The sequence below is a fragment of the Drosophila eugracilis genome, unplaced genomic scaffold, assembly GCF_018153835.1.
Source record: "Drosophila eugracilis isolate 14026-0451.02 unplaced genomic scaffold, ASM1815383v1 contig_423, whole genome shotgun sequence".
Taxonomy (NCBI): Eukaryota; Metazoa; Arthropoda; class Insecta; order Diptera; family Drosophilidae; genus Drosophila; species Drosophila eugracilis.
In genome coordinates, this window is record NW_024573287.1 from 315379 (window position 1) to 330110 (window position 14732).

Below are 14732 nucleotides of genomic sequence, written 5' to 3' on the forward strand. Positions count from 1 at the left end.
AATAGTTCCTTTTATTCTATAGCGCATTACTAATTCGCTGTTGCCTAGAATAAATTTGCCTACCTATTCGAAACATAGTTTATTTTCCAAGCCGCTTTTTGACACAGTAGTTAACCGGGCATAATAATAATGGGGCCTAGTCGAGGGCTAAGGAAAACAGGTAGCTATGGCTACACCCCTGCTCACCGCGACTCGGCAACTGCAGTCTCCCATTACATTTATTATTTATTAATAGCGTAATTTATTGTTTCATGGCATTCATGTGAACTTCATGAGCCACTGCACCACCTCGAGAGCCACCGATAGCCACCGTTCGCCACCTCCCACCACATCTTCTTATTGAATTAAACGACGACAAGCACGTTGGCCGGCAACCACATCGATTGCCAAACGGGGCATTAGGTCGTCGCCAATTGTTAGACGAAAAATTGGCGCTACTTTGGCGCGACGCTGCCTTCATCTAAGTCTACACTTAGAGAACAGAATGTATTTTAATATTCTGATGTTATAGAAATGTCTTTTATATAATTTTATGTTTTTTAATATAGACAAATTTTGAAAATATTCTTAGCACCTTAATTTCAAGTCCTTTCTGATTGACAAAGGTTTTCTGATTTTACGATTTCCTTCTGAGTGTAATCTTATTCCCAGGTCCCACCGCCACCACCGCTCTTAAATTGCAGCAAAGATTCTTAAAGTTAATGGCCCTTCATAAATTTTGTTATGAAATATGTGCGCATTGGTTTAATATGCCAAGCCGGCAAAAGAGAGCCAACCAACGCCAACTAACCAAGTGGAACGCCAGTCGAAGTCGAAGGCGATGATGGTGTTCGGTTTTCCCTGGAGAAAAGTTCTCAGCACACCACCATAGTGGCGAGGCATTTTCCTCATGCCGATGCCGAGGAAACCTGGCAAGTGGCATGACAATAAAAATTTACGATTGCTTTTATGGATTTACGAGGTTTTTGTACTTGAGCTTCTGCCATTCGCCGCTCGTTGCCTTTTGCACGCGCTATAATTTGACGCTAATGAGTGTCAAAGTTGATAGTTTGATTTTGGCAAATGGCATAATTGGTCATGGCCAGCCCGCGGGCACGACGAGCGGTGCTTTCTTCTGGAAAAGTTCCGCCCACTCGGAGGATAAGTGCAAAATGTTTAACGGCGACTAGGGTACACTTAATCTAAGGCTTTTACGGCTTCCAGGGACTTAATGCATTCTAAGTTAGCTGTAAAATTAATTAAAAATACTCCAGGAAATATACATTCATCATCACGACTTCTTATGAAGATTTATCATAAAACTATTCGTAATTAAATCCGACTTAAGGCTAACTTACCATATAATCTGTTAAATCGTTTAGTTAAAGTTGGTTAAGTAAGTTGGTTTCATTATGAAGGTAACCTCCTTAAAGCAGCTCACATTACAACTGGACGGGGATAATGTCCAGTTGATCTCCTGATAATCATTACCCCTGATTTGTTATCATCATCCGGGCACGACACTTGCCCACATTCTATCTCCAATTAACCGAATTGCGGACCGCACTTTCCACCCAATCAAGAGCCTGGCGGAATGATCGCAATAAGCAGCTGCCGACTATATCATCCGGAGTCGCTTTCACTCCTTGCCAAAGCTCGAAATCAATTTTATGACTTGTCCGAAAAGTGTTCTCCACTGCTGAACTCTGGCCCGGCATAAAGCAAATTTTCACGCAAACCCAAAGCCATAAACCCCAGTCGAAAAGTGAAAAAGAAATATACCCAAGACCCATCCACCGACTGCATAATTTCACCGACTGCCGCTGGAATTGGTCGAGTGCCTGCCCATTGTCGACGCAACTTTCATTGAATTAAACCCTAAAAATATGAAGCTTATCACAAATCAAGAAGCATTGGAACTTCATCACCTACTTTGAATGCTGGCTACCGCAGACGCGGATTGCCAGTCCGATTTGGAGTCCAACTTCGTTGGATCGGGACTTCAGGTTTGACCCACTTACACCGCAGACGGAGGCAACTAAAAAAAAAAATGCAATATACGAAAATATGTGCCGGGAAGAAGCCGCCAAAAACAATTTACCAATTTATGTTGAACTGCGACGGGGCGATCTGATCCGATACGTTTCGTATCGTATCGCAGCGTTTCGTTTCTCCAACTTCTCAGTCTTCAGTCCTCAGAAGAAGCTTACACACTCGTTGACTCCGGACTCCCCGACTGGCAAATCACTAAATTTATATGTTTTCTGATTCAAAATATTTATTGCCAAACCGCGCACAAATCCAAGAGGAGTTGCCCCAAAAAGGGCACCAAAGTGTTTGGTTTTGTTGCCTGGGTTTGTCTGTATTTTCATCGGTGGATCGTCGGTTCAGTCGGAAAGGAAGTCCCGAAGACGCTGCGCTCAAATTGCCTGAAAAATGGGAGGAGGACATTAAAATTCACCAAATGTATTTATTACGGCACCAAAACCACCGCAGCAAGCCAGAAAGTGATGCCCACATAAAGGACGGAGGACTGACTAAGTGCACTTCAAAAAAATCCATTTAAAAACAAATTAACTTTAATTTGCAAACTTTTTAAAATTGATAGGACATGTGTTTAATTTTTGTAACCAGCATACTGAGCTTAAAGTTTACGAAACTTACCCTTCATCTAAACCAATTAATTAACTAAATACTTACCACCTTCTTTTGGTGTACTTTTGGCTCTGGGGTCTCTGGATCTTACACTTGGCTTGGCGGCATGTTTGCAGATTGATTTGCTGCGCCTTCGAGGGACCCGAGACACTTGCCAGACCGACCAGGCAATGGAAAGAAAAACGCAGAAATCAATTGTATATATCTGTATGTGTGATTATATATATATGTATTTGCGGAGAAGCATTTAGTGAGCAATCAAATGAGTCGGGGGAACAGGCTATATCCACACCATTGCTAGTCCTGGACCTAGGCAGCAAAAATTTATTTGCACTGCCCCTGCAGCTGAATTATTTTATTTAAACCGACGAATTCAATTAGAGACAGTGACTTGGTTTTTGCGCCTCCAGTTGGATGGATGAAGATCAAGGAGTTGGCACAGAGTCAAGAGAGGAGCCGCGGATTCATTGAATTTGCGTTGGCGCTCAGGGCGAGTCCTATAAAAAAGGTTCGGGTGCGGCATTGACTTCTCCTCACGCAACTTTCTACAGAGAAAAAAGTTCATTTTAAATTTGACTTCATCCGATAAAAATATTTTCTGGAATATGTGCAAAAAATATATTATTAAGTTCACATTTTTAGTTCCAGTTTTATGATTGCCAATCATGCTAAATTCGACTAATAGCTGCCAGTAGAATCAGCCAGCAGAATTAAATATTGTTAAGAAATCAGGCAAATATTTCTGTGTGCAGAAAAGAAAATACGAAACTCCTCCTTTCGAAACAAGTGGAACATGATGACGCCTGTCTTTTTGGTTTTGTTAGTTCCTTTAATTTGATTTAATTATATGCACAAGTGATCGCTCCTCTCCTCCGAAAATTTATCTGGGGGCGTGGAACATTTCTTCGGCTGGGGCTGACACAATATTTCCACCTCCCGAAATGTGACGTATTTTGGGTTCGGTGCTAGCCTGAAAAATCACCGCTTTCGACTCTCATTGTGTGTGATGATCGTTTTGCTATTGTTGCCAGCTCTGATCTTTAGGAGTGGCTTGTTAAATTTCACTTGCATGTCGGGGCAGGCTGATCCCCACCTCCCCATTTTCCCTCTACCAAATCAAGGTGTTGGGCGTCGATTTATGCGCTTTTCACTTGTCTCGCGTTGGCGAGATTTTTGGCTCAGGAGGTGGAACTCCAGCTTAGAGGAAAAGTTCGAAATCTGGTGAGGGCAAGATCGAAATCGCTGGGAAATATACGGGCTTAGAATTCTGATCTAGGGATTGTTTTTATAACGAATATCGGTCGATTCAGTAGCTTGTAAAAGTATATTAATCAGGTTTTTTATTTAAATGTTCAACAATAAAGTAAATACATTTACTTCAAGCAGATAAATTAAAATCACAATTAAAAAAGCTTGATATATTATTGGCAGTCGAGACAAATGACTTTGGTTATTTGTCAGCAATTGAACACATCAAACTGGGTGCAGTGAAAACTATGCCAATTAGATCTTATCTCTGGACATTTCCCAACCAGAAAAACAACAAGCTCTTTTGACATTTCGCTGACGAGGTAGAAGATCAACACGATTCCCCAAAACAGCAGCCCGGAATGATTTATCACCGGCTCAGAGCAATCAACATACAAAACCATAACAGATCATGCACCAGCCAAAAAAAGAAACAAATACAAATACACAAATACCAGAAAAGGCCACTAAAAACCACATAACCGTCAGTGTTTGAAACAAAATCTGAGAGGAGAAAAAAAAAGACCAATCGCGCAAACGACGACGACAGGTGATTAATTGTCTCAAACGCGTAGACGTTACTTAACGCTCCGTCAGTCTGTGAGTTTCGGGCTACAGGTTCAACCTCAAGCTCCAGCTCGTAATGTCAAAATCTCCTCCGATTGTGAGCTCAGCCATATATGGTCTATACACTGTGTATGTGTTTGTATTTTGCGGCCAAGTGTCGAGGCGAGTACGAGAACAAAACAAGTTGCATGTCTCAATGAATGAATAGCCGAATAGTTTGAATCACCCAAGCACCTGAAATTCGAAACAAAACAAAAAGCCAAATGCTCGTAACTCGTGAGCAATGACAGCGGTTGAAGTCATGTTTCTGACAGTCCTAGAGAGGAGTTCGTGAAACTAGGATTGATTACTTTTAAGAGATCGTTAAGTGGTCTTTCCGGAAAACTTTTGTGATTTTAATATATATATTCCTGATCAAGAAAAAAGACGAAAAAAGCTACTTGAGTTTCAAATATCCTAATATTTTGATTAATAATGGATGTAAACTGGAATCATTTGCCAAAAAATCGCCAAATCCTCTTAAGTATCCTATACATCCTCGACTTCCTTGCCTCACGCACCCATCTCTAGCCCTTCTGAGCCCCACTTTGGCGTGCGTCGTGGCTCACCCAAAAAGCCAAGAGGCGAACAACATAGAAAAAAAACGAAATACGAACTTGAGCTTTGTGCTGGTGTCTGATGTCTGGCCATATGATCCACTGATTGCTTGATTATTATTTTGATTAATTAGCCAAGATTTGGCTAGTTCAAACTGCACGGCCCACGCCCGGAGCTGAAATCTAGCCATTGTGTGGTGACTGCCTCTCAGGTTGATACTTGCCAAGACCTGGGTATTCTATGATTGATTGAAGTTTTCTTTGATAACAGCTTACAATTGAGAAATTATTTACATGAGCTATAATTAAACTTGTTTGTTGTTGCCTGTCATTTGGATTTGGATGTGGATTGGTATTGCTTGGTATTGGGCTGAGACTGAGACTTGGCCTGACTCTGGTTTATTGAACCGCAGCGCACTTCAATTGAACCACATCGGGGGATTGTGTGGGTCTGTGGCCGCTGGCAAGTGATGTTACCTCTATAAATAATCAGGAAATTGCTTTAGGGCCTGTCAGATGCTGTGAGTTGATTAGCCCGGCCATATAGTGTGTTTAGTGAGTGAGTTTGCAAATGCGCAAATTGGAAATTGAGGAAAGCTCGGCGAAGATGGGTTGGGCTACCAAGTGATATGCCTTCAAATCGGCCTATATATCGACAAATTCCATTACAACAATCCCCTTAATTTGGCAACACTTTCCGCTGAAATTGTGTCAACCGGTGCGGACTCATCCTCTAACTCGGCACCCAGTCACGAACCATTAGAAAGCTAACCGAATACTATATAATCTTAATGCGGGCACCCTGAACCAGGCAAACAAAAACAAAAATCGAAAATAAAATCGACGGATGCGTGTCGTTTTCGACTGAGTCTGCCACTGATTTAATTCGGAAAGCGAATGAGACACGACTCTGGCCGAGCATTTGTCCAGCTTTAAGAGCTGATAGCCAAAGTTAAAGCCAAAACCCGGCTCTTCACTTGCCAGCCGAGGGGAACATGCAAAGTGACAGCGGCGACGACGGAGACAATTCCATATTTGGCCAAATTCAAATGCCATTAACACGTACGCCATTTGTCGGACTCTCAGAGGAGGATGAGTGCGAGGAGTGGGGTTGCACTTGGGAAAATTATATGAATTTCGTCCTTAACTTACACTTACAATATTTGTTAACAAATATTTTATTTTAGATGTATGGTAAAAATTATACGAGTATATACAAATTTGTGCTCAAACTTGTGATATTCTCTTGTTTAGATTTCTGACTAATCATAATTTTTTTCAGTGCATTACCCAACCTGGGGTTCATTTGTCCACCGTTTCCGCGTTGGCTTCGTGTCGAAAGCCGGCCAGCACGCATTTCTCCTCACTACCAAAAAGCGTTCGACATTTAACACTTGTAAATTTCTTTCGCCGGCCGACTTGAACTTTTCTGGCGGCGTTTCGTGTTTGTTCCGAATGGAGCTGGAGTCCTCCCGGGTTCGATTGGGGGATTGCATGGTAACCTGTCGTGATTCTTATTTTAATTTGCTTTGACTTGTGCGCCTTTTTCGGGAGGCTTCTCGGCGGCTCTCCAACTCGCCATTTGCCGACTTTCCTCGTCGACAGTTATTAGGCCTAAATGCAGAAGCGATGCGGCGATGTTCGGCTCATTAGCAGCGGGCCAAAAAGGTTTCTGCATTGGCAATTATCGTGAACCGTTTGCTGACGAACTTGGCCAAAAGACCGCGAAATCGGTCCGCGAACATCTTTATGGTTTATTCTAAGGGAACTACAACAACTTAGATTATTGGGTAAATAGTTTTTCTAAAATATTTGAATCTTAAGATACTGAAATTATAAAACTAATAAGGTTTCTTATAAACAAACTTAATTAAAAAGCTTTAAAAATATTAAGCATATCTGAAATGATCTCAGATTAAACCGTTACCATTTGAGTGCAGACAATTACTAAAGCCCGAGCTAGTCCCGCCCAAAAATCGAGCCGAGAACATCTATCTGGGTTATAACTTAGCCCAAAGTTGGCCAAATCCGAGACATAAATTTCCAAACTTATCTATGCCGGCGGATCGTGAGCTTGTTGCGGTGTTTTTTTTGGTGGGCTAGCAGCCCGTAGTTCGCAGTTCGCGGCTCGGAGCTGACTACATCTGACAAGTGTTAATTGAATTCATGTCGCTGGTAATCATAATAATAATAACAATATCATGTTGTGCTCTTGGATCCCTCTCGACTCTGGAGCGCCCCGAGACATGCGCTTGCCGAGCTTTTGATGTCGGCTCTCGATGTCTTTCCATCCATTCCGTCCATTCTGTCTGCCCGGCATCGTTATAAATTACTCAATTAATGTCAGCGTTTATGTCAGCGCACCGCCATATAGCCGAGCCGAACTGAACCGATCCGAACCGATCCGATCCTGGCCTGAAGTCTGGGATCTGGAGTCTACCGTCTGGGGGTCTGAAGCCTGGGTGCCCGGCCAGAAGATAGGCACATGCAGATAGTACACATAGATATGACATGATAATGGGGCATGTTTAGTGGCTGTCGTCGGTTTAATTAAAAACGGCTTTATGCATAAAACAAAAAGCCCCCAGACTTGGCTGACAAGTTGCGCAACTTGACACTTTGCAGCGGCGCTGGAGTGGCGGATGGACTCGGTGGACTGGCGGACGGGCTGTTCCCGAGCCCTTTGCGGCAAGTTCGTTGCCTAAGTCTTTTGTTTCGCTCGTCGCCGCTCGACACAAAAAACGTGCAAAATATGATTTTTTCGCTCTGTTTTTACTTTTTTTCCCTTCCATCTTAATTTTTTTTTGGTGGTTTTCGTTCGCAACTACTGCTGCTGAAAGCAAAATGTCAATTTTGTGACTGGATGGCTTTTGTCTCTTTTGACGCCCTCTCAATGGCGACGACGGCGGCGGGTCGAGCACCCACGCCCCCACCTTCTTCGATTGTGTTGCACATGAACTACGTTTTGAAAATACCCTTAAAATATATTATCAGCTCGCTTTTGGCTTGAAAACATAACCAACTATTCCAAAATATTAATGATAAAAGTGTCCTGAGAAAGAGTGTCCTTTATTTAGTACATCCTTAAAAGTAAATTACAAGCAACATTTGTAAACGCCTTTTAATGTTTAAAATGCCTTAGTATATTAAACTTTACCTTATTTAATTGAAGTTTTAAAAATCTGTTTAAAACCTTTCAAGCCTACCTTTACTATCAGAAAGATTTCAAAAACTGAAAGGAACCCTACCCATAGAGCATTTGCACTTCATATGGCTGACATTCAAGTGCCCCGCAGATACTGGAAACTAATACGCGGCACGGGCATAATTAAATATTTTGCCTATCGCCTTTTGTGTGTTGTAATAAGATAAATCCGATTTCAGCTGTCTGCGGCAAGTGAGCAAAACAACAGGTTGCTCTGCAACAAATCGAATGTGCGGGTTGAACGCCCAATGGAGAACTAAAAGCGAGGCGCTAAAAGAACAATGTGTCATAGCTATATTCGTGGTATTTAAAAGAACTCGGATTTCATTTTATTTATATATATACCATATACGTATATATATATTTTTCGAGCACTTAGCGCGCTGACAAGTTGAAGCTTTGCGTGGAGCGCGGTCAGGTTGGGTTCGAATTTTGCCTCATGGGGTTTGGAGGCTCAGACATATTTGAGTTTTTTGATATGCGCTGTCTGTCGCCTGTTGACGGATTTCTGTTTTTTGTCCGGCTTTTGGCCCGGTGTGGGTGGCCCACACACACACACACACATATGGCCAAAACCAGAGCTCGGTGCAATTGTTTTGCCGCTGGCGCCTCAGTGCCATATATCCGAGGCCCGATTCGAACCGGAGTCCACATTAAGTTTTCAAATTGCTTTTTTCTCGCTACGGCGGTTAGATTAAGCTTATTTCCGTATTGAAGTTTCAGCTTTTTGCTTTGCGGTTTGAATTAATTAGCCCGTTCCTTCCCGTCCCGGCCAGTTCTTTAGCATATTACGAGTGCAAAACCCAATCTTTATGGTTCTGTGTGCGGTCAAAGCCACAACGCCAACGCACTTGAATTTGAATTTCATATCTCCAACCGAATCCGATTCTGTATCTGAAGCTGAATCCAAGTCGAAATCCCAGCGAGACAATGGTAATTATTAATAATGCAAATAATTATATCGATTCCATTTCAGGGGCGTTGTCTGCATGTGATTTGTTCAAAAGGTTCTCATTTTTGTGTCGAATTCGTTCCTCGGTTCGCTTTGATCGCCTGGCAGTGTGGGAAAAAAGTTCTCATTTGGCTTTTGCCACTTGATGCTTTTTATTTTTTGGTCTGCCAGAGTTCTGTGTCGGCTTCGCTTCGGTTTTGTTATGGCTAATTTGCCTGCGCTGCATTTTGGTTTCCTTTTGATTAATTTGACGTCGACGAGTGCACGGCATCGGATTTATGACTTGGCCAAGACGTATTTTCGGCCAGTTCCGCTGAAGTGTTGTGTGTGTGTGTGGCATGAGTTATGGACAGTCAGGATTGTCTTGCTCATGGCTAATCATAGCTGTCAGCCGACCGACTCACCCCTCCACACATGCAGAGCCGCTTGGGGCGATGAGCCCCAGCTAGAACTGGGCTTTAAGAAGGCAACATTTTTATTAAGTTGGGATTGGGTTTACCTACAAGATCTGCGCTGCGCTTTATTGAGATATTCTTAATTAACCGACATAAGTACTTTTTTATGAGATAACTTAAAGTCTCTTAGAGGAAATATAATTTTTAATCAAACTTTAGTAGCCCAATTAAGCATTTAACTGTATTTTATGTAAAGAAATGCTGACTTCCTATGCTGATGTGAAATACATTGAATGTCTTTCAAGCCTCCAAATATTCTGTTATTTTCAACCTCCTATCCATTTCCCAATATGGCTAATCTAAGCGAGAGCCAAATATCGATTTGCCAAAACCCAGGCACGAGTGACTTGGCTTAAACGTTTTGTGTTGGCAGCATTTCATAAACACGGCGATTAGATCTTAATACAGAAAATGGCGTTTACTCAACACACGATCAGAGGCCCGAGCTGGGAACAATCATAATTAAATATTAATTTACACTCGGCGCGTTAAGCAAACAACACGTACAGCTTAGTGGCCATAACAACAAGAACAACACCAATACCTTTACCAATAGTCGATAAAAACAACAACATCAACACAGGCAAAAACAATGAGGGTTGTCTATATATACAGCTGCGGCGCCTGGTAATATTCCATAATTTGTTTCATGTGCCGATTGAAATTATTAAATATTAATGGCCAACGAGCTGGAAAAACGTGTCTTGAATATTTGAATTTAAATAATAATAATTTTGATCGGAAAAATGCATTTAAAAATGCATTTTGAGAGAACTTGGGGCGATTGAAGATTAATTAAACTGCCACGGCGAGGAAGCCGGGCCCAAAATTAGAAAAGAACAGGGCGTGTGCTGTTAGCAAACTATAAAACCTGGCCGTTCAACTGACTGCCAATTAAGCCAACTCTGCACGTAGCCGTAATAAACGAAACTCGAGCAAAGTGAAAAACACATTTTTCGGTTGTTTTTCGGCCTTTGATTTTTCTATGTTTTTTCTATTTGATTTCGACGGCCCATAAATTAGCGCTCTAAACGATTGCCTGGCACTTGTCACCAGGCCCCCGTCTCATTTAACCTTTGACCAAATGCCGCTACCACAGAACCACATGCGTTCCGAAAGAGGCGTGGCACTTAGAGCCGCCGAAACGGCAGCACGCGCACTCAAAATCAAAATCAAAAAAAAATATATATTAAAAATCAGGCTGTCTCCGGTTCTGGCTAGTGCTGTCTGGCAAATGCAATATGACTTTCAAGTGGCGGCTCTATGGCGTGGTTTCCTAATAGACAGAAAAGCTACCGCTCGGCCCAGCCGAACTCGGAAGCAGGGGATTAGGAAACCAACCGCCGAATTCCCTTCAAATAGGCTTAGATATTATGAAAAATTATGTACATTTTAATCAGTCGTTGCTCATTAAAATTAATATAATTATCTAATGGTTATAAAAATAAGGAAAGACCTTCTTATATACTAACCAAATGTAACCAGAATTTTGCAATCCTCACGTTCTCGTAAGAGTAAACCAACTTATGAACAAAAAGTAAACTGGAAGTTGTAGAGCGTTAGAAACTGCGTGGACGGCTTTTATAATAATGCGAGTGAGTTGAGCGGGAGATCCAGATGGGGATGCAGGGTAGGTGGGACTTTTCGCTATATAAAGTAAGGTGCGGCTGGGCTGCAGAGCGGAAAAGCGGCAACTGGAAAACGCGTTTAATTGAGCTGGCAGGCACAGCCTGCAACCTGGCTGCCTGGCTGCCCACTAGCGCCATCTAGCTGCGTGCGGCTGCACCAAAAGCCGGCTTTGTTGATTTTTTTGTTTCGCCTCAAAAAAAATTCAAAACAAAAATCGATGATTCATCGCTTGGTTTGTTGTTTTGAGTGGATTTCGCCAACTGCAACAGGCCCACAAAAATACTAGACTGTTGGCGCTTGCCGCCTGCTGCTGTTGTTGATGTTGCTAGTTGCTGGTTGCTGTGTTGCTGGTTGTAGTGTTGCTGTTTGCCGGTGACGCAGTCGCAGTTGCAGTTGCAATTGCAGCTGCGCCAATTCTCCTCCGGTTTGCCGTTTGCATTTCGGCGCTTTACGTTCAAAACAATTATTATTCTGTCAATTAATTTTGATTTAAGCAGCGATTTTCAATACATTTCTATACATATAAACGGCTTCATATATATAAACGGTTTTCCTTATTTTTTTTTTTTTTAGCCCCCCATTGAGTCTCATTGACGGTTGAATGTCTCGATTTCTGTGGATTTTTATTCCGAGTGCAGCGATAAATAAACGACACCTACAAAGCTTTCCCGAGATTGCATCTTTCAGATTGCGAAGCGATTCGAGCGAATCGTCCAATAGATAATGTTGCAAAGACGGTTATTTTTTATGAGAGGCGATTATGTACTTCCTTTCCTGAAAATTCAATACATATTTTCTTTGGATGTACATCTATATCCTAGCAATTTATTTGCATTTTTCCTTGTGTTTTTAATACATTTTCTTCCCCATTTTAAAGGAACTTTAAAAACTTCGTTTTGTTGTGTTTTTTATTTATTAAAAAAAATTAAAATTAAATACATGCAAGTAAATGGCTACCTTCACCATATTTACAGAGCTTAAATCATAAAGTTAATTTAAAATAAATTAAATGTTTAAATTATAAGTTGGTATATTGGGTATACATGGATGGGGTTTATTCTCTGGCACCGTTTTGATCTGTACACGAATGAGTTTTAACAACGATTTATAATACAAGGAATTGTCAACGAAAACAATCTATGACTAAGTTCTAAACTGCGATATGAGTATTGGAATAATTTAGTGACAACTCTATATAAATATTTCTGATAAACTAGAGACCCTAAGAGGCAATATAATTGCCCTGACTAATTTTTGGCACTGACTTTTCCCTGAATCTTCTTCTCAACTTCTGACTTTGGCTAAACTGACTTAGGTTATGGATTATTAACTTTAGGATTAATAGACAGCCGGTGGTGGCATAGAGTAGTCCCCGACCTCCTCTTCTTCACCGTTGCTGCTGCCCACACTGCCGGCATAGTAGACTTGATGGGGATTATGACCCTCCTCATAGCCCTGGAGGTGCTGTTGGAGCTGCTGTTGATCAAAGCCACCTCCTGACCCACTGGGACCTCCATTCTGCTCACTCTGACAGCCACTTTGCAGATGTTTGGCCAGCAGGGACATGCGCGAAAAGGACTTTGTGCAGGTGGGGCAGGAGTACTTCTTCACATCCGAGTGGGTCTGCATATGGGCTCGGAGATTTGACCTGTCGGCAAAGGCACGGTTGCAATGCTGGCAGCTGAAGGGTTTCTCTCCCGTGTGGGTTCGAATGTGACCCTGAAGAAGCCATGGCCGCGAGAAGGCCTTGCCGCAAATGGGGCACTTGCAGGGCAGCGTGTGAGTCCGAATGTGCATCTTCAAGGCTCCCAACGAGACATAGGTCTTGTCGCAGTTCTTGCAGCTAAACACTTTCTTCACTTGGTTTCCCTCCGCCGACGGACAATGGAACTGCTGGTGCTTGGAGAGTCCCGAATAGGTGGAGTAGCTCTTTCCGCAATCCTGGCAGTGATACCTTGGCACTCCCACTGGCTTCTGCATGCTCTGAGCCGATGCCGCATTGGCTGCTTGAATCAAAGCCGAAGCCTGATCCGTGCAGAACTCAGTTTGATCCACTATAGGACCCGATCCTCCAGGCTGACTCCTGATGATCTTGTACTCGGTGCTTTCGTAGGCATGGGTTTGCTGATGTTTCACCAGCCCAGCGTAGGTGGCATAGCATTTGTTGCACTGCTGGCACTGATAGTACAGATCATTGCTGCTTTTGATCTTCAGCTGGTTGATGTCATGATTCTCCTGATCTTCCTCCATGTCCTGTGGAGGTGGCGGGTGGTGCGGAGCCATGTGCTGCATACTTAGCAACGCCCTGGCCACATTCTGCAGATTCATATTCTCACTTAGCACTCTTCTTTGGGTCACGGAAAGGTCTTCTGGCTCTGCCAGAGGGGTGGGAGGCGGATAGAACATCTGGGGTGGTGGAGCAGGAACTATTTCCTCTTTGATTCCCTGGACTTTAATACAATCCTCATACTCGGCTATGCTTTTGAGTAGGTTGTTATTGTAGTTTCGCAGGGGAAAGTGTTCTTCTTCAGTACGTTCCACCTTCACGATAGTGGGGGTAGCTTCTCTGGCATAGCCCATGGGAATTTGCTGTTCTGGCTCTGGTTCCGGTTCCATTACCTCCTCCTCAGGCGGCAACTCGAATTCTCCGTATCCAAGACGGGCTAGACTTTTAGCAATTTCCTCACGAGTGAAAACATCCGGAAAAGCACGTGCAATTTCACGGGTTTCCTCCCAAATTCGACGAGCCAACTGCTCTTTGGTTTGACTCATGGCGACGTCGAAGCGGCGTCTCAATTCCGTGGGCACGGTTTGAGGTTCCGGTTCCGTTTTCACCATCCAATGGGGTTCCAGCGGCACAGCAGCTGAGGCCACACTTAAGTCCACAGGTCCTTCATCTGTAGAGATGAGCAGAAAGTTAGCATATGCCAGCTTTTAATTTCTTATAACCTTCAACCTACCATGACTAAGGTGATCCTCTAGACAGGACTCCTCCACCATTATCGGACGCTTCTTAAGCGGACAGCGGCTGTACTTGAGTTTATCCATATTTGTTTAAAAAATATTCTTATGATCACTGAACACGATCACCGATCTATGTTTTGTATTTAATACCGATCCTTGAACTTAAATCACTGCTCACTCATTTGCTTTTGCCACACGCGTCTCGATCGCTTGGAGTTCCTTGCTCGAATGATGCAACCCGGCAAGGATCGGTTCTGTTTTATAGACTCCCAATCAACCCCCTGACTGGATGATCAACCCCCTGGGCAAAAAGGATCTTGGCGACTACCTACTTCCGATGTCGCCTGTGATTCTGTAAATCCACCCCGAACCACGAGCCAAAGATCCATTCAGCGATCGAGCCACAGCTGTGCGTTCATTGAACGCAGATACAGCTGCAGATCGGGCAATACGGGGTACCAGTGCCATATAGAGAACGATGG

At 42.9% G+C, this 14732-nt stretch overlaps 1 protein-coding gene across 1 annotated transcript; it reads right to left on the bottom strand.

Annotated features, from left to right (window-relative positions):
• Positions 1 to 12176: 12176 nt before the first annotated feature.
• On the bottom strand, positions 12177 to 14465 carry LOC108105126 (transcriptional repressor scratch 2). Its single transcript, XM_017211559.2, has 2 exons — positions 14247 to 14465; positions 12177 to 14183 (listed from the first exon to the last, which is right to left on the bottom strand). Exons 1-2 carry the CDS (start codon positions 14332 to 14334, stop codon positions 12625 to 12627), a joined length of 1647 nt encoding a protein of 548 aa, XP_017067048.2. The 5' UTR covers positions 14335 to 14465; the 3' UTR covers positions 12177 to 12624.
• Positions 14466 to 14732: the final 267 nt, after the last annotated feature.

What these genes read in the sequence shown, in the direction of transcription:
- LOC108105126 (XM_017211559.2), bottom strand. Translation starts at nt 14,334, where the DNA reads ATGGATAAACTCAAGTACAGCCGCTGTCCGCTTAAGAAGCGTCCGATA. An exon ending in AGAGGATCACCTTAGTCATG is followed by an intron (nt 14,184 to 14,246) that starts GTAGGTTGAAGG and finishes TCATCTCTACAG; the next exon opens with ATGAAGGACCTGTGGACTTA.